Source organism: Diceros bicornis, chromosome 6 (assembly GCF_020826845.1).
Source record: "Diceros bicornis minor isolate mBicDic1 chromosome 6, mDicBic1.mat.cur, whole genome shotgun sequence".
NCBI lineage: Eukaryota > Metazoa > Chordata > Mammalia > Perissodactyla > Rhinocerotidae > Diceros > Diceros bicornis.
The window spans coordinates 88,353,837-88,378,106 of record NC_080745.1 but is presented as its reverse complement, the minus strand read 5'-3'; the positions used below and the strand labels follow the sequence as shown (position 1 = coordinate 88,378,106).

Sequence of the window (24,270 nt, the reverse complement as noted above, 5' to 3'; positions counted from 1 at the left end):
ATAAAGACCAATTTATCTATGTTTTCTTTTGTTACTTGTGTTTTGAGTGGTGTATCTGAGAAACCATTGCCTAATCCAAGGTCTTGAAGATTCACTCCTGTGTTTTCCTCTAGTTTTATGGCTTTAGCTCTTACGTTTAGGTCTTTGATCCATTTTGTGTTAATTTTTGTGTATGGTGTGAGGTAGGGGTCTAACTTCATCTTTTTCTCTGAGTTTCTTGAGGAGTGGGTGCTTCACAGGGTGGAGTGGGGGGGCCTCTGTGGGACAGCAGCCTTCTTCTTCTCATTCTGATGTGCCCTGGGGAGGAGCACCAGGCTGCAGCCTCCTGAGGTTGTGCAGAGGCTGCACTGTGCACTGTACACCAGCCTGCCTGGGGAGGGAGGGTGCAGAGGGGCTGGGTGAGGCTGCTTATGTCGGTGTGCTCACCTCACAGACCACTCCCACACAGGTGCATCGTCCACGGTGTTCATCTGGGGGTGGGGAGGCAGGAAATGAGTGTGTTCTCTCTGCCAGGAGCTGTCAGTCTTCTCGTTTCACCCCGACGCAAGTGCTGTGAGGCAGGGATAATTGTGCCCCTTCTACAGATGAGAAAACAGGATCAGAGAGGCTCAGTGACCTGTAGTGACAGCTAGCAAGGGCCAGAGTCACGACAAAAAATCATGTCAGCCCGAAGCGAGGCTCTGGATATGACCCTCAAATGTGCTTGTTCAGAGAGGGGTCCTGCTGACGAGGCCCAGGCCATCAGGGTTTCTAATCTGGAATAATGATGATCCTACAAGCAGCAGCCAGTGACAGTCACTGAGCATTTATCTGTCCTGGGCACTGGGCCAAGTGGTCACACGTGTTGCCTCATTTAATCCTCGCACAGCCCAGCAAGGAAGGCTGTTAACCTTTCTGTTATATGAGTGAGGGGACAGAGGCCCAGAGAGGCTGGGTCACTTGCTATGGCCACCGTCCTGTGGAGCTGGGATTTGAACCCAGCCCTCTGGCTCCAGGCCCTGGTCTTGACTGCTCTGCTTTCCTGGGGGTCCAGCCACCGCCCCTGCCACACCCAGAGCTCCTTAGACTTTGTTCTGTGCTCCACCTGACCCCACCCAGGGCCCCGAGACATGAGGCAGAGAACTGTAGGCAGCTGAGGCTTCCGAGAACGCAGCCAAGATGGCAGGCCTCAGGTCCCTGCCACCCACCCGAGCCACAGGGATCGTGAGATCTCGCGCAGGCTGCTGGTGAGGCTGTAATGAGCTCATGAAGGGGAAGGCATTTTGCAGGCTATAAAGCCAGGTTCAAGTCAGGAGATGTTGTCACATTTATAAGCTCTCACGTCAGGAGCGACGTCCTAACAGACAGGGTGTCCGATGGGCCCTGCACACCTTGCCCTCCTGCTTCCCCCAGCCCTGCTGTGCGCTGAGGCCCCTCCCCTCTTCTCTCTGCAGTTTGCAGCCATCGGCCCCACCACAGCTCATGCCCTGGCCGCCCACGGCCTGCCTGTGAGCTGCACCGCAGAGAGCCCCACGCCGAGAGCCCTGGCCGCTGGCATCAGGATGGCGCTTCAGCCCCACCGCTGCTGAGTCAGCTTCCCTGTGCCGGCCCGCTCCCCCATGGGCCAGGGACGACGTGCTGCTGCCCTGGCTGGAGCAAGGCATCGGGCAGGGGCTCCCAGGAAGCCGCCACCCTCAAACTCTGCCTCATACTGAGTGGAGCCACCTGGAGAGCAATCAGGACGGGACCTGGGGCTGGCGTAGGGCCCGTGTGCGCCTGACTTCCCTCCGTGGAGGCTAGTTGGACCCTCGCCCTGCACACGCCCAATCCCAGCCCCTGCGAGAGCCTCCTCTGGCAGCAGGAAGGAGATCAAATAAACCACACTGGCTGCTCGCACTGACTGTGTGTTGCCCCTTGCTGTGTATTGTTTTCAGTGCAAAGCTGTGCTGGGGGAGGAAACAGAGGTGTCCAAGTTCTGATGTGAATGATGAAGTTTGCTGTGTATGAAGTAGTTTGATTCATCCTATAAAAAGGACCTTGAAGTTCCTGCTTCATGAGCTGTGGACTACTGTAACTCAAATGCGGTGAGACTTTCTTTCCTTCAGAAATGTAAATGCAGTGTAGCTAAGGCATGGGAGCTGGGGCAGGCGGTGGTTCCTGAGAAGGGACTCTGCAGATGCAGTGCCCGGCAAAGAGGCAGAGGAATTGTCCCCAAACTTTATTTCCACTTTTTAAATCTTGGCCTGGAATTTGAGCTGGGTGAATGGAGCCCGTGTCTGTCTTCAGTGACGCGTGAGCTGGTGGGAGGAAGGGTGGCTGTGTTGCCCCACACAGTGGTCTCTGTGGAAGGTCTGCGTAGGAAGGCATCTCGTATCGAGCAGCCTATGTGCCCTGTGCACAGGGCTTGCATCTCTGGTCTCCGTTCCTCCTAACACCCCTGAAGAGTGGACATCACTGTTACTCCCGTCTCTCTGGTGAAGAAACAGACTCAAGACTTGCTCAGGGTTAAATGACTTGCTCAGGGTCACACAACTAGTGAGTGACAGAAGTAGGATGAATTACAAGGGATCTCTGAACATAAGCACGTGGACCCAGACTAAGGACATTCGTAAACCACCTCTCATCGTTAACAGTAGTAGGGAGGTAAGAACCCGCTGACGATTGCTCTCCAAATGGTGTGACCTGGACAGAAGTTCTGCAGCAAAGGTGCTGTGAGGACCCTGCGGTTTTTGTCTGTAGTCATTTTTCTGAATACAAAGCAGAATCTATTTCACCACTTCTTTCTGATTTGAAAGTCGAATGTGGATCGTTGAGTTGAGCTTAGAGTCCTTCCCATTCTTGAGGAACCCTTTTCTGCTGGAGTTATCCTGTCTGTTCTTGGGGAAGAGCCCAGCCACAAGCAGGCCCTGCTCGGGACTCCAGCGGCACCTTCCCGGGTCCTTGCAGCCCTCCCTAGAGCCACTCTGTGTCAGCTCTGCAGGAGCCGCGGTTGCCAGGAAGCTGCACCCACCACACCAAGGTGGCAGGAGGAATGTCTTGAGGCCAGCCTCCAGATGGAATGTCTGGGACCAGAGCCGGCTAAACTAACCAGGCTGCGGTGTGGCTCTGCTGTGTAAGACGAGCACACAGCTCCTGCCACAAAAGACTGGTGTGTGGTGCGGACAATACCCGGACTGGGGGAGGCAGTCCCCTGGTCACATGGGAGGGCAGAGCGTGGAGGTCAAGGTCAGATTGCTACAGGAGTTTCTCAGTTTTCATCTACTCTTTCTCTATTTTTGGCTAAGGCAGAGGTGCAAGCACAAACCCTTAGGATTATGAACAGAATTGAAAGTTATATGGAAAAACTTGTTCCTTTTAGTATCGCGGAACCACAGGAGTCCACTTTATTGCATGCTAAGTGCAATGAACATAGTTTTGCTTTCCTTTTTTCTTTTTTTTTTTTCATGATTCTCAAGGATTGAGGCCCCTGCCATGGCCCTCAGAGTCGTTCTGAGACCAGAGGTGCAGATGCACAGGAGGCGGAAGTGAGTCTCTTCTGACCTGGGGGCAGAACCCTGTACACACTTCACTTTGTAACTGAGTATGTGCAGGACTGCCAGCTGGGAGGGGTGGGCACGTCCTCTCCAACAGAAAACAATGCTGGAACTGGACAGAATCGTTACCAACAACCATTTCAGGGCTCTGGAAATTGGCCCAAGTCAGACAACAAATTAAGAAGCATTTATTCTTTTTTTTTTTTTTGGTGAGGAAGATCAGCCCTGAGCTAACATCCATGCCAATCCTCCTCATTTTGCTGAGAAGACTGGCCCTGGGCTAACATCTGTGCCCATCTTCCTCTACTTTATATGGGACGCCACCACAGCATGGCCTGACAAGCGGTGTATTGGTGCGCGCCCGGGATCCGAACCCAGGCTGCCAGCAGCAGAGCACGTGCACTTAACCGCTACGCCACGGGGCCGGCCCCAAGAAACATTTATTCTTGAAAACCAGCTCAATCTTTGGGTCAGATGAGTGGGAGATTGTGGCCTTGTGGCCTGGTGACCCTCTCAGCCCATAGTCCTCATCCCTGTGGGGCCCAGTGCAGGGACCAGCAGCTTCGCCACCCGAGGGGCCGACTGGAGTGGTGTGGGAAGGGCTTTTTCTGTGGAAGGTGGTGAACTTGGTAGGAAGCGAATGGGAATACCTGCACATTGCTAGTCTGGGGTGTGATTCCAGCTGGGGTGAGCAGCAGACCAATCAGACATGTAAAGGGACATCCTGGGGATGAGGGTGCCACAGAAGGACTAGGTTGGCCGGCTGGGGAGGGGTGCACATGTGCAGCTGTGGGTGTGGGCCTAATGCAGACAGGCCAGAGGGAACTTCTGGGGTGATGGGCGAGTGCTAAAATTGGTTGCATAGGGTGACCACTTGTCCCAGGGAATTGAGTAAAATAATTTGGAAAGCACTGCATTATACATGTTTTTCTCTATAATATCAAAGTGAGATAGATTAGACCATGAATTGGGGCCATGGCTGCACATCAGAACCGTGTGATGTGCATCTAAAGACGAAGTTGCTCGGGCCCCACCCCTCGCCATTCTGCTTCACTGGTTTCTAGGGTAAAGCCGAAGCAACAGGAGTTCTTAGATGCTCTCTAGGTGATTGCCATGTGCACCCTCACGTGAGAACCACTGGATCACAGGAACCAGGTCCCTCGTGGCCGGAGTGTGGGCACTAACATACTGCAGAAGCTGGAGGAGTACAGCATGGTGCTGAGCAATGAAGAAGGAAGGAGAGAAACCCGGCTGGAGGCAGATGGGGAGACAAAGGAGAGAAAGGATGGCATGGGCTTCAGAAGAGGGGCTGTGACCAGGGAACCAGGCGAAGAAGGGGTTACTGAGGATCTGCTTATCAGTCAAGTGTTTTTCAGACAAAAAAGAAACTGTGTTCTGTTTTGCAGAAGTTTCAGAGAAATCACACATTTGCAGGAAGACCCGACAAAATGTTCCAAGCACCAGACATCCTAAAGTTACCTAAACTCATTAGCATCTTACATTCTTCTCCTCTGGGAGGGTCCAAACAGCCATGTTTCATCATGTGATATATGTAATAACATGTACGCATGTGCCTTAAAAGAACAGTCATTACAAATAAACCTTTTATCTTCTGTTTTCTTTTGTGTAAAGTCTCCACCGGCACTGAGCCTGGGGAGACACTGCTTCGGGAGTTATCCTCAGTGTTCTCCATTGTTTGTGCGAGGAATAAACCTTTTCTTCATCTACGTCTGTCTTGGTTGTGCTTTTCAGCTCCGCACTCACCAAGAGACGAATTCATTGAGCTCGGTTACAGGGGGTCTGGAAGAAGGAGGGGCACAGCCCCCCACGATGGGGCAGGGGAAGGAGGCGGCTCATTGTCACAGCCCAGCGAGGGCAGGGTGGAGTGGGAACAGGGGACAAGGATTTACTAGATGTCTACATGAGTCTTCATCCCCACGGCAACCTAAAGTGATCTTTTAGAGGATGTGATCAGGGGTTAAGGCGAGGCAGGCAGGTCTAGTTAAAGATGGGGATCAGTTTGTGATCAGGGAGGGTTCCAGCTGAATTGGCAGGAGGAGCTAGTCCATTAGAGAGAAGGTAGGCAGGGTGGTGAGGGTGTGGTTTTCTGGTCATCGCTCGGAGTGGGAACCTCGGCCTTGGCAGCTGGGCTGGGGAGTCCTGTTAGCAGTTTAGAACATGAGGGCTCAGGTGGCAAAAGTCAGTTTTAAAGTGATAGGAGAAGGAGCCCTGGTTCTGAAGACACTGGAGATGGCAGAAGGTAGACTCTCAGGTTTTCTAATACACAGCTTAGGAAAGTAAACCCAGAGACGTCACACATTGTTAGTTCTGCCCATTCTTCCAGAGCATTACAGTTCCTCTAAAGGACCGTAGTTACGTTAGTGAGTAGTCTGTGGTCTGGTAGGGGCTGGAAGAGAGTGACTGGAAAGCCCGCATAAGGAGGAGCTCATGGAGGACGGGTCCAGCTGGGGAAGTTAGGTTTGGGGTTGTGGATGTGCAGGGTGCCTCCAGGTCCAGTGTGGTAGTGGGGAGTGCGGGACGAGGCAGGAGTCCCACACAACACCCTGAGAGACCCCCCAAGTTCTAGGTGAAGTGATGGCCCAGCAGGGAGGCTGGTTACCAAGCTCCCTGCGTCCTCCCTGAGGATCAGGAGGGACAGAATGTGGGGTGGGAAAGGACAGAGCAGGTAGAAGACATTCAACAGAAGTGTGCAGGGGGTCTGCTAAATTCTGGGGCCTGGGTCCCCTCTTTACAGGGGCTCCTGTGCACCCACCCCAGCCAGCTCCCATGCTGGGGAGAGTTGGTGAAGGAAGGACTTGGCAAAGGGAGGGAGTAAAGCGTCATGCGGGAATCTAAGAGCCAAACCAGTCTGGGCCGCGGGCAGGGGGTCAGCAGCGAGCGTCGAAGGGGTTCCCTCTGGACCTTTAGCCACAGCTCACGGTTATGGGACATTTTCTCAGGCGCTATTCCCAGTTTCAGGAGCTTTAACTCAGTTACACGTAATAACTCACTTAATGGGTTGAAATAAGAGCTCCACACCAAGTATTATCTTAAATGTTAATGCAATTGTGTTAAATGTGAATGGAAGGTAACAAAATAAAAACATTGTGTTGTGAGTTTTCAGAAAATAAACTAACAAGCAATCATTTTACTAAAAATTCTAAGGGAGAAAGATGTCCAAGGTAGGCTTGGCTAGTTGGCCCCAATATCTATTACCCTGGAACAAGAACCCTTGATGTTTAGCAGGGAACAGGCCAGCTAGAATAAGAATTTTCCAGCTTCCTTTCAGGTAGGGATGGCCATGTGAGTAAGTTGTGGCCCAGGGGATGTAAACAGAGGTGAAATATACACCTCTGGCCCCTTCGTCCTTCTTGTTTCCTGGAATGCAGATATAAGAGTTGGAGCTCCAGCAGTCCTTTTGGGCCCTGACATAACCTTGGGAAAGGAAGCTTAGTAGAACAAGATGACACTGTCTGGCACTAAACTAGCCCGACTCTGGACTCCTTGAATGTAAGAGAATATCAACTTCTATCTTGTTTAAGCCACTATTATTTTGAGGTTTTCTGTTACAATCAAATCTAATCCTAAGTAAGAAAATAATCAAGTTGAATTGGTAAACTAAACATCAACAAGATAAAATTTTTTCAGTTTGAATAAAATACTTCTTAAGAAAAATCTTTGGATACTATAAGCTCCTTATATACTTACTCCTGAATCTTTTCTTTTCAACAGTGCAATTTTAAACTGAATTTTCGTATTACCTGTAGATCTATGATTTGTGTAATTGTGAAGTGTTACAAAAGCAGCAGAAACAACAAGGCTTTCACGTCCTTATCAGCAGAATTCTCATTTCCAAAAAATACTGATTAAAAAAAGCTGCAGAAACGTATTTGCCCTGCCCCTTGTCTCGGTCTTGTTGGTGAGATCTGTACTGCTCAGAAGATATGCCAGGCCTTACAGGAGAAAGCCACATCTTTTATCGTGTCTCTGAATTAATGTTTAGTGACTTAAACATTTCCCTTCAACATCTCGTTGAGTCCTCAAAACAGCCCTCCCAGGTGGGTCTGTCTTACGAAGAAAATTAGGCTTGGAGGAATTAAACGCGGGATAAGTGAGGCGGAGCCAGAGCCAGACGCTGACTCAGCGGCAGGAGATGTAGACACGGTGTGTTCACACAGGAGTGTCAGATCCGCCCTCCACCTGGTGGGGTTCCCCGGGACCTGGAGGTCTGGAAGCAGACTAGACTCAGGGAGGAGGGGGCTGTCTGCCTAGCACAGAGACGGAACCCGGCTGGTCACGTGTGACTCAGAGGCTCATGTGGTCAGGGAGCTGGGCTACTTTCTGCCACCAGAGATGCAGTTTTTGTAGGATCTGAAGTGTTTGGGCAGAGGATAGGGGAAAAGGATTAATAAAACCCCCTCCATCCTGATGTTAGTTGCAGGACGGGCACTCAGTCAAATAACTAACTTGGTGACAGGCCTTGTGACTGAATCATACAGAATTTTCCATACGGAATAAAACAAGCCCTTTGTAACCCGGATTACAGCACAAACCTACCTCACTGCTTCTGAACCATCTGCTGCCCCCTTTTCCCGTCTGTGCCACCCCGCCCTGGCTCACATCACCCCCACACTCCTGCAGAGTCGCCACGTAGGAGCCCCCACTGAGGTATCGATCAGGGTGAGGACGAGAACCAGCCCTTCCAGAATGGACTGCGCCTGGACTTCTTTGCTAGGGATGGGGAGCAAGTTAACAGTCCAGAGGGTTCAGGAAGCTCAGGAAGGGGGGCGCATGGCACCCGGGAGGAGGGGCAGGAAGTAAAAGGCTCAGAGCTGGGCCCCAGGCTCCCTGTCACCGACTTGCTGCAGGACACCAGGAGAGTCACTCCTGGCCCCTGAACTCCAGGTCCCCATCTGTCAGGAGAGGCTTCAACTACTGCCTCCTGGGTGTTTCCACTGCAACTCAGGAGAGCGCTGCTGCTACAGCCTGGAGGTAGGACCAGAGCTTCATGTTGCGATTAATCAGTACCGTGTAACATCTTCCTATCAGTAAGCAAACAAACACAACCTCCCTGCTGTGTCTGAGGTCAGAGGGTCACCTGGTGGAAAGTGCCCGAGATGGGCATCACTGCTCGACACCTGACGAGTTCCAGGCCCTCTAGGTGCCCGGGGGTCAGAGCCAGCACAGCTCCCGCCCTCAGGGGACGGCAAACACCTCGAAAGAACAAAGTCAGGAGGCAGCTGAGCAGGGCGGACGGTCTATACTTCCCACGAGAGGACAGTGGCCGGGAGTCGCAGGGGAGTCCCCCCTCTCTGGGCGACAGTCGCCACGGCCCGGCTCTCTGAGGCATTGTCCTTGGGCGCCTGGCAGTGGAGGGCGAGGAGAGGGCAGTCTCCGGACGGCCTGCTTCCAAACCGAGGCGCTGCCTTGTGTGTCGATGCCACTGATTGTCATGTTTTCCTTCAGAGGTTTTATGAAAAGCATTCGATTAGATTTCTTTATTTTAAGCCCCTTTCTTACAGTTGTCTGGAGGTTCAGCTGGGCACATCACGCCATGTGACCCGGCCCTCGATTATACCTCTCTGCCCCTCTCCCGGGTTCTGACCCAATCTTTTCCTCCCCAAACATTTTTATAAATGTTAAATAAGGGCAAAATGCATCATAGGACGCGGCCGCAGGCAAGGCCCCAGGTGTGGCCAGTCTGACCTGGTCAGTCCCTGAGTCACCGCGTCAGGCTGCGTCCTGTGATTTCACCGTCCTGCTCACAGGCTTAACTTAAACTTTAACCCAAACTTAAAACATTCATTTACTGCCAGAACACTGCTCCTTTGCTCCAGATCAAGTGAGAAACATGGTGAAAAGAGCTCCAAGTTAATTATCCTGACTTATACCCCATTGTCAGGAGTCCCCCAGGCTCTTCACAGCTCAGCTTCCCCATAGTCCTGTAGGCCCACCTCACTGTCCCCAAGGCCATGGCAATGAATGAGAGAGCACCCTGAGAGCACCCCAGCTCAGGCAAGGGGAGATCAGTTCAGCCCGTCCTCTGAGTGAACGCGAGGCAGAGCCTCATACACAGCCTCCCCCGCAGTCTTCAGTCTGCAGTGCCTGGGACAGAGAGGGCCCAGCCAGTATGCTGATGTAACCAGCTGAGGGTAAACTCAACCAAGTCAAGCGACAGCAAAGCAGTGCTGACACACTGCTGCCAGCTGAGAACATTCTACTTATGAGCTCACAGCCCCAGGCCAGAAGGGGAAGAAGCCAAGATTCTACACTCACCTGCCTTTGCCTTTTCAAACCCGCCTGCTGCTCCTGACCTCACCCAGGGTGTGGCCACAGGCCAAGGAATGACCCTGCTCAAGCAGGAGCCCCAGGAATCCCATCTGAGGGGGGGGCTGCTATTCACTGTTACCCACATCACTCACTTCAACGTGTCGGCCACTTTGCAGTAAAGACAGAGGACACAGCACGTCAGCAGAAATGCGGCGATCAGTAAGCCGCCACCAACGGCAATCATAATCTCTAAATCAATCATCTCAATCATTATGTTGAAGTGAAGCACACACCTGGGCAGAGAAGTGCAGGCAAGCAGTCAACGTGGCTTCGCTCCCCACACAGCCCCCGACACCCTCAATATGCTTCCTTTAGTGGAGGAAGAATGAACCCCAAACCACAGGCCCTGTGTGTGTAAAACATGAATGAATCTTCCCAGAGAGGCCTAGGATCCCAAGCTGCCCAGGCAGGGTAAAGGGCTTATTTGTGGATGAAAAGGGGCTGAAATGCAAAGTCTAGAGAGCAGGCGATCAGAAGGACAGAAGGGGGAGGAGCCTGTTCCTCCCTTGCACAGGCAGTCGTGTGCAGCTGCAGATAACAAGCAGGCCTGCCCTTGAGCAAATGATTTTGCTCCCAAACCCCGGGGCCTCCTGAAATACATTCATTTTTGGAGTTAGAGTTGACCCCTCGCAGTACATCAGCCTGAAAAATCTCCTGCGGGAATAACTAAGGGGACGATTTTTCAAAACGTTACGTTGTGCAATGCTGAGAATATGCAAACCCAGTTTGTAAATGATATGTGTTTTAGGGAAAACGAGTTTTCAATCCTCCCACTGACAACTGGGCCATGCCATCTCAGCATTTAAGGAGATTCTAGAAGCTTCCGGGCAAACTCTTCCCCAGGCTCAGAGATGGGGAGTGTGCTGCACAGACCAAGAACCAGCTTCTCCAGGAGCCCTTGTCCCTCCTTCGCTCTTCATTGTAGGTCACACGCCTTCCTCTGCCCTTTTTCCTCCTAAATCCAACTGATTTCCTCAAATTCCAGTTTACCTGGAATAAGCAACTGGGTTAATCAAACTCGCTGAGCCTTGAGAAGCCAGTCTGTTCAGAGGCGTAGTAGTAAGTGAGGAGAAGAGGGCTCTGGGGAAAAGCAAACAGTCCACCGGTGCGCACACTTCTTTGAGTCCAGTCGTCCTGAGTGCCTGATGCCAACTGCACGATACACTAGAAAAAATAATAATTTTAGGCACAAGACCCTTCAGTCATACACCCCTCACACCTCTGACCCCTGAGAGGGAGCGTGCCGTCAGCGTCAGGGAGCACTGTCATGCAGCTTTTCAGACCTGACTTGCAGAAGCCCAGTCTGGGGCCAGAGCTCGGCACGGACAGGCCCCGGCTGGGCCTTTCACACCCGTCGGGACGCGGGCTGTGTGACATCAGCCCTCAGGACTCCAGCTCTCGGTCACAGAGTTCTCCGTTCCGTTCCATGTTCAGAAGGTTAGCCTCCCAGGAAAGACAGAATGTCCAGATAATATTTTGAATAATTTTGTTCTGAGTCTTGCACCTTTACAGGTTTTGGTTTCCCCCAGAGAAAAAGGTTAAGGTTTGTCTTCTAATCAAAACATAGTTTGAGATTTCAGTAAAAAAATAGAAGAAAAGCCCAGTCAAGTGGGGAGGTGAACGATGCCTTATACTAGAGAGTGATGCACTGTTTTAGCCACACAGGGACACCAGTAGCCATTTATCATGACTCACATATACGTTCACTGGCATATGTTGATATGGTTAAGTAAACTGGTAACTATAACTGACATACACATAACTAGCTAGATATATATAACATATGACTGACACATAATTGACAGACAAAATGCCTGTGTGCCACTCCAAGTAATTTCATTCTGCCTTTCATCTTCTTAGTATTTGTTTCACACAGAGTTTTCAGGATGTGCCTTCCAATCAAAAGCTAATTTAAAATTTAATAAAGAATGAGGCCCACAGCTGAAAATGTGGATGGTGCCCGGGTAAATCTGGTAATATGAAAGGGTTAGTACTAAGTTTTAAGGCATGATAATGGTAGTGTGCTTTTCCTTTTGTTTTCTTTTTTTGTGTGTGAGGAAGATCAGCCCTGAGCTAACATCCATGCCAATCCTCCTCCTTTTTTTCCCTTTTTCTCCCCAAAGCCCCAGTAGATAGTGGTATGTCATAGTTACACATCCTTCTAGTTGCTGTATGTGGGAGGCGGCCTCAGTATGGCCGGACAAGCGGTGCGTTGGTGCGTGACCAGGATCCGAACCCGGGCCACCAGTAGTGGAGTGCGTGCACTTAACCGCTAAGCCACGGGGCCAGCCCCCTCCTTTTTTTCCCAAATAGTCTATCTTGTACAGATCCACACTGAAATATTTATGCATAAAATTACATTTGATCCCTGGGGTTTGCTTCTGAATATGGAAAGTGCAAGGTGGGGGCGAGGGTAACGAGGAGAAATTCCAAGCCCTGAACCATGCTGGTCTCCTGACTGCTAACCCAGGGTTCCCTCCCCACTGCCGGTCCCCCTCCCGGGGGAGTGACCACGACGCTCTCACACTCAGTGGTGATGGTTCAGGGAGCTGGGACATCATGTCCACAGGAGCGAGGGGGAGGGTGCAGTAAGGAAGCCCGGGGGGTGGGAGGAGTGAGGATCTGCGGACACAGCTGGAGTGAGTGGCCCTTAGTAATCAGAAGGGTCCCCACACCATACTCATGCCCCCCACACAGCAGGACACCCAGTGTCCACCTGGCACATGGCTGGCCCCAGAAGCCTCCGAGCTGGCAGGAGCTGAGTGGAGCTGTGCAGGCACCTCGGTGAGTGTCCCAGGTACCTCCTGGAGTCACAGGAGCTGGCCTTGCCACTGCAGCACCAGCGTCAGGCCAAACTCCTGGTCTAGGAACCCAACCTGGAATGGATCCCCGGGCTCACAGTCTAGTACTGTGCCCGCCCCAGGAACCCCAGTGTCCTAGAGCCCAGTGAGGGGTCTCAGGCTACAGGGCCATCAGACAACCCGGCACAGAAGGGGTGCTGGGGCACCCAGGAGGGGTTGCCAGGCCAGAGGGTGCAGTCTGCACCTGCCTCTGGGCTGCACCCTTTTTAATCTACCTTCAGTAGAGCAGCTGGGAGGATTCTTTAAATCATGAATCAATAAAGTCACTCTCCTGCTCAAAAGATGCCCACTGAACTTAGGGTAGAATCCAAATTATCTGCCCTACAGGCTCTTCATCATCTGCCCATCCACCCCTCTTTTCCATCCTCACCTCCCACCTCCCTCCCCTTCACTGACATCAGCCACACTGCCTTCCCAGGGGGTCCTGCCTCAGGGCCTTTGCCTGTGTCCTTTCCTTTGCCTACACCGCCCCCAAATTCCCAATCACATGTGACTGTGTCCTTATTTTTCTTTCATTGCAGAATTTCATCTTTGCAAGAGGTCTGTCGGTCCACCTTCATATTGACTCCCCACCCGCTCAGGGCACTCACTTTCCCTAGTTATATTCTTAGCCCCGTCACTATGTGAATTTTTCATTCATTGTTTTGTTTACTGTCTGTCTCCCCCACTTAGAAGATAAGGTCCACGAGGGCAGAGAATGGGTTCATCATGTTTATGTCCGTGTTGCAGTACCCGGAACGGTACCCAGTATTTGCTGAATGATGAAGAATGAAGACCTGAAGGAGAGCGCCACACACTCGCACGCTTGCTCTTCTTACCGGACCTTGGACACGGGAATTCTGAGCTCTCTCTGCGCTCACAGAGCCTGGGGACCTTAGTCACCTCCCTCAGGCTCTCTGGACGCGACCAGTTAGAAATTCTGGGCAGCTGAACCTGGCCCTGCCTAATTTTCTCCTCCCCGTCCTCTGCCACCTCCTGTCCCCCTCCTCCAAGAGGCTCCTTCCTGAGGGGAAATTGAGAGGGGCAGTGTGGGCCAGGGCATGTTCTAGAACCTCAGGTGATTCTAGTTTATCCTCATATAAAAATCCTTGACCCATAGAATGACAAATGATAAATACTGTATTCATGAACACGGAAAGATGCCCCTGACCGTGCACTGAGTTTTAAGGAATAAAATAGAATAGAGAATATATGATTTATGTAAAATTATACACAGATATTTCTCTACACATGTACACAATATATGTATCTGCAAGAATGTTCACGGAGGGGGCCGGCCCCGTGGCTTAGCGGTTAAGTGCGCACGCTCCGCTGCTGGCGGCCCGGGGTTCGGATCCCGGGCGCGCACCGACGCACCGCTTCTCCGGCCATGCTGAGGCCGCGTCCCACATACAGCAACTAGAAGGATGTGCAACTATGACATACAACTATCTGCTGGGGCTTTGGGGAAAAAAAAGGAGGAGGATTGGCAATAGATGTTAGCTCAGAGCCGGTCTTCCTCAGCAAAAAGAGGAGGATTAGCATGGATGTTAGCTCAGGGCTGATCTTCCTCACAAAAAAAAAAAAAAAAAGAATGTTCACCGAAATGTTACCATCTGAATCATAGGATTTCCTCCTTTATTCTCTGTACTTTTAAAATTTACATTCTCTTATACTGACTATGATTCCTTTTATAAAGAGAAACAAAAACAATAAGCAAAAAATAAGTCAGAGAAACAAACAAATCCCTAAATCCCAGCACACCAAGAAAAAAAACTGGACCCAAACTATGAGCAAACTAACGTCATGGTTGTTAAGTTGCAGGTGCAGATCTGAGTCTCAGCTTGTTGCATGCGAGGTTTTGGCCTCTCCCAACGGGACCCAGGGACCCTCGGAGCCATTCCACAGTGCACTTGGGCAGCAGACTTGCCCTCACGCCCCTCACCATGGAGATGGAATCTGCAGGCGCCTGCAAGTTGGGGATGTAATTACCCAAGGATGTGGCAAACATGGGGGCTGCGAGGGGGGACATTCTCAGCCCAGCAAGAGGGGTGGTCCTGGGGTCTTCAAAGGGCAGCACATCCAGGGCCTGCTGTTGGGCACACTTCAGGCCTGGGTGAGAAGGGCTTGGAAACCTGTCGTTTCCCTGTGGCTGCTTATAAAGGCGTTCCGGGCCTGCTCTCCGAGGAGGGAGACGGGGACGGAGCAGAGGCGGGAGAGCGGGGCTCCGATGGCCATGCGCGCTGCCTCCATCTTCCGTCCGACCCTGCTGCTCTGCTGGCTCGCTGCCCCGCGGCCCGCCCAGCTGGAGACCCTTTTCCACAGCCGGGACCGCTCGGACCTGGAGCCGTCCCCGCTGCGCCGGGCCAAGCCCATCGCCGACCTCCTCGCGGCGCAGGTAGGAGAAGCCCCGAGAACAGCACCACGCACATGCACACACCGGCCCATGTGCGTGCACACATGCGCACTCCTATGCACGCACATGTGCACACGCATATGTGCACACACATGCATACATGGGCCCACGTACATGCACATGCACACACAATGTGCACACACACCTTCTCAGGTGGGGGACCTCGCACAAATAACCGGTAAACACGGAATATAAATGCTTCACAACACAGGTAAGTACACAACGTAAATACAAATATGCATAACAATATGCAAATATAGACTATCCTGTATGTTATCTAAGACAAGTAGATAACATAGATAAACACACCTGTGGAGCGCACTCGTACTCGCAGCCCGTGCATTTCTCCCCCGCAGCGGTTCCTGTCCAAATACGGCTGGGCAGAGGCGCCCCCGGGGTCCCGGGATCCCAGCCCCGAGGGGCCACCCGAGGGCCCCCCGGCCGCCGCCCTGGCCGAGGCGATGCGCAGGTTCCAGAAGGTCAACGCGCTGCCGGCGAGCGGGGAGCTGGACGCGGCCACGCTGGCGGCCATGAACCGGCCGCGCTGCGGCGTCCCCGACACGCGGCCCCTGCTGCAGGCGGCGCGCCCCGCGCCCGGGACCCTGGCGACCCCGCGGGGCCCGCTCCCCAAGGCCCGCCCCAAGCGCTTCCTGCAGGCGCTGCTCCCCGCGCCCGGCGGGCAGCCCGAGGACCCCCCGCCCGCTGGGGGGCCCCGGGCCTTCTCCAAAAAGACCCTGACCTGGAGGCTGGTGGGCGAGGGCTACAGCAGCCAGCTCTCCGTGGACGAGCAGAGGTACATCTTCAGACTGGCCTTCCGGATGTGGAGCGAGGTGATGCCACTGGACTTCCAGGAGGACCTCACGGGCCCTGGAGCCACGGTTGACATAAAGCTGGGTTTTGGACGCGGTAAGGAGAGCAGACGTGTGCCTCCCTGCCGTCCCGCATAGCCTGAGTTGGGCCCAGTTAGCATAATGGGAGTTTCGGGTCAAATAGGCTGACTTGAGTCACCCCACCCTGGCCGCCTGCTTGCCTGTCACAACCTGCAGAGCGGTGGCACCAACCCCGCCTCCTGGAGTGTTCTGAGCTGGCACCTGTCAGGGCATGGGCATCTTGTAAGCCCTCTGGAGATCTTGCTTACAACTTGCTGGGAAGGGGACAGGCATGTCACCCTGCACAGAGCCCAGAGTGGTCACACCTGGACACTGATGCGGGTCCCTCTACTTGTCTCAGAGCAGGTCAGCCCAGTGAGCATTGCTCACAAGAACTCAGTGTGCTCATCAAAGTACAAGTAAACCAGGCCTAACTTGACGCCTCCCTTCCCTCCTCCTGTGGAGAAATAGTGTAGTCTACGGACCTGAGCCAGTGGCTGGGGTGGGGTTCGCCCAGCCCCCCCACCTCCTAGCTGGGTGGGTTTGGACCAGGTAACTTCCCTGCAGCGCCATCTGGGGACTAGAGGTGCTGGTCTCACTGGATTAACCTCCCACTGTGAGAAATACAGGGCACAGTTTATTGAAAAACTACAAACGTTAAGGGATGTGACCACTGGGATGCCCTGCCTTTATTTCATGACAGCTCAGCTCTTAGGACCCAGCTCAGATCTTGGCTCCTCCGTAAGCCTTTTGACAGCACCCCCACGCCACCACACCCACCCTTCCCGACAGAGTGGAACAGCCTCCATCCTCTCGGCTCCCACAGTGTTTGGGACGAGCTCTGTTTCTAATAGTCTTTAGACTTTTTGACACACACACTGTTTACACACCACCCGTGTCTAATGCACTCCTCACGTTGAGGGGTTGTTGCTTCTGCCGCTGGACTACAAGGCCCTGGAAGCCGGAACCCCACCAGGACCCAGAGGTAAGGCATCTGTGCAGTGGGCACTCCTAATTCACCCTGACACACCCTCCCCTCGCCAGGCCGGCACCTGGGCTGTCCTCGGGTTTTTGACGGGAGTGGGCAGGAGTTTGCACACGCCTGGCGCCTGGGCGATATTCACTTTGACGACGATGAGCATTTCACACCTCCCACCAGTGACACGGGCATCAGCCTTCTCAAAGTAAGTGGTCTCCCACTGCTCGGAGTGACATTGCAAAGGGCAGCGCAGCAGGGGCTGGAGCTCCTCCAGGGAAGTGTCCATCCTTCTGAGAAAGTTCCCCGATTCTCATTGTCTTTCCCTTCTCCTTAACAAGCGCCTCTCCTCTCGAGGCACAGGCCTGCCCTCTGTGACGGGATGGGACCCAGTGGTGCTCAGACACTGGGTGGTGCCGCACCCGTGATTTATGTTTGCTTCCAGGTGGCCGTCCATGAAATTGGCCATGTCCTTGGCTTGCCTCACACCTACAGGACAGGATCCATAATGCAGCCAAATTACATCCCCCAGGAGCCCGCATTTGAGTTGGACTGGTCAGACAGAAAAGCAATTCAAAGACTGTATGGTAAGACTGTTCTGGAGGAGTTCATCCTCACAGCTCACAGAGGACACTCAGGATTCCAAAGCCTGACTGGACCCACTCAGCCCTCAGTGGGAGGCTGCCCCCAGGAGCACAACATAGTGCAAGTCACTTGCACCCAGGAGCCGCTGCCTTCTAGCTCTGTGATGCTCATTCTCTTAGTGACAGGTGGACATGCCCAGACTAGCCACTGGTGGAGAGCAAAACCCACTCCCTGGAGATTCCCTCCTGCGTCCTCTCTTTCACGTGCTACGTTACATTCCTGGGAGGAAGGAGGAGAATGCGGTGGTTTTCTAAACACAAGTGGGCCACAAGTGCATGCCAGGCCATGGTATCCCATGAGAGCTACGGGAACTGGAATCCTCTGGAAGAAGTTTACTGTAATCCCAAGGCAAAGAACAGCATAGTCTTGCCAGGATAAGAATTAACCTCTATTTAATTGTTCAGGCCAACGTACTAGTGGTTAATTATTTAACTGAAGTGATTAATGATTTAGCACAGAGACTGAGGGGAAGGAAAGCTTACCCTCCACTTTTCCACTTAAAACAGGGACCATCCCATTTCTGTTCTGTTCAAACCGTCCTGTTGTCGGCACTCAGCATCTTTGGAGAATAACAGATGCCACGACATTTATTTCCCTCAGTGGAAATCTTACTCTTGTGTGTGCCCAGAACCAAACTCCTTCCCTCTAGTGACGTCAGATCGGCCATCAGAAGAGGCATCAGCTATATTTAGGGTGATCATGTAACTAGCATCCAAACTGAGACACTTTCCCGGGAACTGGATTAATAATGAAGCCAGAACAATTCACATGAGCCAGGGCTGTCGTGGGCCGCCGGGGGGGTCCCTCCAGCTGCCTCCACTCAGCCAGGGAAAGTCTATTTCCAATCTCATATGGTGTCTTGCTCTAAGATGTTTTAATAGAAAACTCCAGCTTTGCAGTTGTCTCTATTCAAGTCACACATGAAAGTAGGAACAGTTGGTTTTTGCAGGAGGTGACAAGTGGCTAGACTTTTCTTTTCTTTTTTAAGGTTCATGTGAAGGATCATTTGATACTGCGTTTGACTGGATTCGCAAAGAGAGAAACCACTATGGAGAAGTGATGGTGAGATTCAGCACATATTTTTTCCGCAACAGCTGGTACTGGCTTTATGAAAACCGAAACAACCGGACACGCTACGGGGATCCTATCCAAATCCTCGTTGGATGGCACGGAATCCCAACACAAAACGTAGACGCTTTTGTCCACATCTGGACGTGGAGAAGAGACGAACGTTATTTTTTTAAAGGTAGAGGTTCTTATGGGTGGCTCTATTTCCTTTATTACACAAGTGCATTCACAACCTTCAGAATTTTGAGCCCCTAGCAGGGAATCTGTTGTAATGCTGTTGCAGTTACGTACTTAATTCCTGTCTGTTCCACCAGACTGTAAGCCCTGTGAGCCACATCTTTTTAAGAAGGCACTGAATGCATCAAGTGAACGAATGAATGAGTGAATGGACGGTGCTAGGCGCTGAGGTGGTTGCCAAAGAACTGTAAGCAAGGGCGCTCCCTTCAGAAGTTTTAATCTGATTCTGGAGAGAAAAAAACCTTAGCAGCCTTCCAACAGGAGAAGTATGTTTTGAAGGAGTAGAATGAACAGACGAGATGATGACTGCCACCTGGAGTCAGATGGGGGCACCACCCACATCAGGGCTTGACCCAGACTTGAAGGATGGGCAGGACCTAGGAAAGGACCCTGGAGTGGTGTGTGTGGCGGGGCGGGGGGCAGGGAATGGAGCTGGTCAGACGCAGGAAGCAGAAGCAAAGCCTTACAGCCGGGCATGAAAAAGGCGTATCTGGGGGACAGCCGAGCCCACGGAGGAGTGGCAGGGTGCTCACACGGCGAGATGCGGTTGGGAAGACGGGGTCAGCCTGAGCACGGAGAGCCTCGAACACCAGGGTCAGGCGCTGGACTTCATCCCGAGGGCAGCCCGGAACAGGGGCAGTTTCTGAGCGGGGAGGATCACTGTTTTGCGGGGAGGCAGAGATGGAGGGGGGCCTGCTGGCCTTGGTGAACACAGAGAGGGCAGGCCTGGGGCGTTCTTGCTGCCACTTCCGCTGGCTCAGAGGCCGCCATGCCCGGGGCCACAAGCCTGTGTCCCAGAGGCAGTGGAGTCCAATCACAAACCGTGATTTTGTGGCACTGCTTTTTCTTCCCCTTCCCAGAGCCTGTGCCCAGAGTTGTGTGCACGGACTCTGCCTGAATCCTAGTCGTATAGCCATGTGGCTTTAAATAGCTCAGAAAGAGTTAATGAGGCAGGAGCCAAACTGAAAGAACATTGAATGCAAATTTTGCCATAAGAAACCTGAGTATAAATTTGGTCTTAATGTCTCTTCTCATCACACAAAGGAAGAATTATTTTAAGTTCAGTTACATAAAGCAATTGCCTCAGGGTGGACTTTTATAGTCTGGATCTTTCCGAGTTGGAAGCACATCTTTCAAGGCTGTAAGAAGTCCGGAGCTAGAATTTGTATTGGCAACACTCAAGGACTCTTAATTGTACAATTAGGTCATCATAGGGGATTGCTATAATACAGCTGTATTTTATTCTTGGAGCTTTGAAAACATCTTAAATTTAACTTGCTGTGAATATTTTAAATTCAAAAAACATTGCAGTTAGAGTGAATTGCACCTCTGGCTGGACGTACGTCACACTCTTCTCAATGGCAAACCTTCCCAAATATACTATTTGGTTGCCAAGGAACGTAACCCCTTGCAATGTTTTGTGAGTTGTGAACACAAGAGGATCTAACTCAGTGGATTTATTCTATTGTATGCTGACAATATGCCAGATACTCAGGATTAGGAGCTAATAAGGAAAGCTTAGAATAATCCTGTGCTGTTTCAGAGCACGAAATTAGCATTGGGAACTTGAAGTGAAACAGAGCAAAATCCAAGATACTATTTCATAGGCTGAGGGGGTAAGTCATTGGGTGGAACTGGGGAGCCCTGGGTTGTATCCCTGGGTCCACCTAGGCTGTCTGAATTTGGGTGAATTGCTTCAACTTTCTCTACTCCAGTTTCCCCATTTGTAAAATGGGGCTGCTGGTGGAACTAAATGATTCCAAACTCTGGAAAAAGGTAGAATTTAATAATGATTTCATGATAATGATTTTCATGATTTTTTTCCTGCAAAAAGAGGGCTTATATTGATTAGGATAGGAAAATGATTCAGGACAACCCATGGGCCCTAACAGAAGGAAGATCGTTAGACTATAAAGGAAGAGGAGAAAAATATGATGCTTATGGGAAAAAGACCACATGATTTTTGTTGTTTTGATTTTGCTTTCAATGAGCGCCAAAGGGCTGGGGTAGGCTATGAAAGGCAGCCAGCATTCTAACTGCAGCAATGATGCCTAAGAAAAGTGGATTCCTGGGGTCAAATCTGGAAGTAATTCCAGACCTGGGGAGTCATTCATTTGGGCGGAGGCTTCGGTCAGATGCTGCAAGGCCGGCTTCGTCCCGGGATCGCGGCAGAACACCACAGTTGCCTGGGATGCAAGCTGTCCTCTGCCGTTTCCTGCGATTTAACAGTAATGAGCCGCGTTAAAATCTGTTGTTTGGCTCTCAGGAAGTCAGTACTGGAGATATGACAGTGACAATGATCAGGCCCACACAGAAGATGAACGAGGAAAAAGCTACCCCAAATTGATTTCAGAAGGATTTCCTGGCGTCCCGAGTCCCCTGGACACTGCCTTTTATGACCGAAGAAAGCAATTAATTTACTTCTTCAAAGAGTCCTTCGTAAGTAGACGGCTTCCCAGCCGGGTGTTGCTTCTGTTATCCCTAATTGAAATTTATCAGATGACCAAGTTCTTAGTTAAAAGCTCTTCTCATTACTGCAGACCTACAAGGCAATGGCAGATCATCCCATCATATGGATAATTATTAGGAACTTCAAGCCCAGAGAATTTGGTGCAAACCACAGATTTACTTACCTCCTTACTATAAATTAACCTAAAAATCAATGATTTTCAGAAAAGCCAGTCTTACTTTCTTATTTGCTTTGCAGGTGTTTGCATTTGATGTCAATAGAAATCAAGTACTTGATTCTTATCCAAGGAAGATTACTGAAGTTTTTCCAGGAATAGAGCCACAAAACCATCCTTTCAGAAATATAGATTCAGCTTACTACTCCTACGCACACAACTCCATTTTCTTCTTCAAAGGCAATGCATACTGGAAAGTCGTCAATGACAAGGACAAACAGCAGCACCCTTGGCTTCCTTCAAATGGCCTATTTCCCAAGCAATCTATCTCAGAGAAGTGGTTTGACGTTTGTGACGTCCATGCCTCCACCCTGAATATGTGAAGAGAAAAGTAGGCAAACGGAGCGAGTCAAAGGATTTCTCTTCTAAGAGAAAAAGTCTGATTTCTTTTACAAAGAAAACAAACCAGAGTTTTAGTAACCAAAGTGACGAGGGCTCCCTAAGTTAAAACCCCATGGAAAAAGCATTACTTAAACTTTTAAAATACTTGATTTAAAAGTCAATTTCTCAGTCAAAAAAATAATTCACCAAATAATTTTACAATTTTTTTAGGCAAGGTTGAAAAAAAAAAGGAATCCTGAGGAATCGCTGTCTTTGCTGTCCATTCTCTCCAGGGTTCTGTAGCCGTGTTCCCGACACTGTCTGTCCCTCCTCCCGCCGATTTCATGGGTAGATGGGAAGGCGGCCATAGCCATGGGGTCCATCACAGAAGATGCCGCCCGCTAAGGGCATGGAAATGTTACTGCATGAAAACTTGGGGATTCGATGGAAAAGGTCACAGAATTCGAATTAACCACTCCAAACTTCCTATTTATATTTTTCTAATACTTGACAGTGTACAAAAAGTTTTTGCATGTATTTCTTGATCTTCATAACTCTGTCAGCAGCAGGCCAGATACTGCCGTGCACATTTCTAGTCGAAGGAACTCAAGTTCCCTAGCTGTGTCCTGCCAAAGGTCTCACGCAGCAGCCGCTCTTGCCCCTGCTCCCCAGTGCAGCCTGGTGCCCTGGCACTCGCTCTCCATTCCTGCAGTGCTCTCTCGTTTGAGCACAGGCCTGCATCCCAAACAGTCCTGAACAGCACAGCTGTCTGGCTCGCTAGAATTCATATAATGTGCTTCTCCCCCTTCAGAGCAGGAAACCCTTTATATGGCAGCTGATTTATGATCTGAGGGCTAACAACCAAAATAAGACTGTTGAAGCTAATTGGATAACTTTATTTTTCCTATGTCAGTTATCTCTAGGATAGGCATTATGTCCCTTTAACTTCCAGATAAAATAGCTATTACGGCTTCTTAACACAAACTCCAACGTCTGTGTAATGTTTTGGGCACTGAAATTAACTGAAAAAGACTCCGTCGTCTCAATGATCAGGCTACAAATACCACAGTTCTTCTAAAGGAACAGCTAAAACACAAGCACTTCAAGAAGCTTTAAAATCAGATTACAAAAACTTTTTTTTTCTCTTTTTGTGAGGAAGATCAGCCCTGAGCTAACATCCGATGCCAATCCTCCTCTTTTTGCTGAGGAAGAGTGGCCCTGGGCTAACATCCGTGCCCATCTTTCTCTATTTTATGTGGGATGCCACCACAGCGTGGCTTGACAAGTGGTGCGTCGGTGCATCAGGTATCCGAACCTGCAAACCCCGGGCCGCTGAAGCAGAGTGTGTGCACCTAACCACTATGCCACCGGGCCAGCCCCTACAAAAACTTTTTAAAAGGACCTTTTTCCCCCTGTAGGGACTTTCATATTATTGCTCTGACAAGTGAAGATAGGTATAATTTATATCTTCTTGCTTAAAAACAAATTTTCCTCTTGACTGAAAGGCTGCTCGGCAAGACAGAGGCTAGAAGACAGAACTCTAACATCTAACCCCTGCTTATTTCTGCATAGGCAGAAAATCCTTTTGGATTAATTCAGTAATCCAAAATTAGATGTAATCAGTGGAAATGTCCAGGTGTGACCAGCAGAGCGAAGACAGCGCCCTTCTCTGTGCGTGCTGCCACAGGCGAGACAGGAGGAGCCGTCCTCATACGGGATGTCGCTGATTTTGTACAACTGCTTTACAATTTAGTCAAAACTTTAAAGGCTTCGATGACTAGCGTTTGAAAACTGATGCAGATCTGTCCCAAGAACAATGCAAACTAAATAACAAGGAAGCGGACAAACGGCGGGACAGTTCTGCCAAGCCGACGGACGTCAACGCACGGTCCAGGGGAACGCCTGACGGTCTCGGCGTGTGAGAGCAGTCTGTAAAAGCTCAGCTCAGAACGAGTGTGCTCCGGACAGTCTCTCGTACAGTTCAGATTCCTCCAGAGGTGCGGCTGCCAGTGACCCGGAGGATCCGCGGTGAACAGGACCGCAGACGCACTCCTGGAGTCATCGGCAGCACCTCCCCCTGCACTCAGGCCCACGGACGTGTAGGGGCAGGCTCTTGTCTACAAAGGGTCACACACATCAACCCAAACCGTCCCCCTGACAGGAGAGAGCATGCTTGATTTCTAGGTTACGTTACCTTTCGTGAAACTGAGATTACTAACCACGACAAGTCCAGCAGTGTACACTGCGGGCACTGGAGAACAGTGTGTCTACGCAACTGGACCAGAGCCATGAGGCAGCAGCGGCAAGCAATAAGTGTAATGTTCCAGTGAGAATTTAGTGGATGAAGAATTTGATGTTTAGTGTTTTTAATC

General features: G+C 51.0%; 2 protein-coding genes across 3 annotated transcripts in view; both read left to right on the top strand.

Annotated features, from left to right (window-relative positions):
• UROS (uroporphyrinogen III synthase) overlaps nucleotides 1-3,854 on the top strand; it is a 47,190-nt gene extending 43,336 nt beyond the window's left edge. Inside the window, exon 10 of one of the 2 annotated variants that reach the window (XM_058544264.1) lies at nucleotides 1,434-3,854. In XM_058544264.1, the coding sequence (XP_058400247.1) occupies nucleotides 1,434-1,568 (135 nt within the window). In that variant the 3' untranslated portion in view covers nucleotides 1,569-3,854. The remainder of the gene's footprint in view (nucleotides 1-1,433) is intronic. The other variant, XM_058544267.1, reaches the window with a different exon arrangement.
• A 10,478-nt stretch (nucleotides 3,855-14,332) lies between these two features.
• MMP21 (matrix metallopeptidase 21) lies at nucleotides 14,333-23,450 on the top strand. Its single transcript, XM_058544260.1, has 7 exons — nucleotides 14,333-15,080; nucleotides 15,455-16,004; nucleotides 17,012-17,151; nucleotides 17,389-17,530; nucleotides 18,577-18,834; nucleotides 21,160-21,332; nucleotides 21,601-23,450. The coding sequence occupies exons 1-7, from the start codon at nucleotides 14,364-14,366 to the stop codon at nucleotides 21,898-21,900; spliced, it is 2,280 nt and encodes a 759-aa protein (XP_058400243.1). The 5' UTR covers nucleotides 14,333-14,363; the 3' UTR covers nucleotides 21,901-23,450.
• The last annotated feature ends 820 nt before the right edge of the window (nucleotides 23,451-24,270 follow it).

Excerpts from the sequence above, each read along its gene's own strand:
- MMP21 (XM_058544260.1), top strand. The coding sequence starts at position 14,364 with ATGATTCCTTTTATAAAGAGAAACAAAAACAATAAGCAAAAAATAAGT. Across the intron at positions 16,005-17,011 it reads AAAGCTGGGTTTTGGACGCG|GCCGGCACCTGGGCTGTCCT; the intron begins GTAAGGAGAGCA and ends TCCCCTCGCCAG. Across the intron at positions 17,531-18,576 it reads AGCAATTCAAAGACTGTATG|GTTCATGTGAAGGATCATTT; the intron begins GTAAGACTGTTC and ends TTCTTTTTTAAG.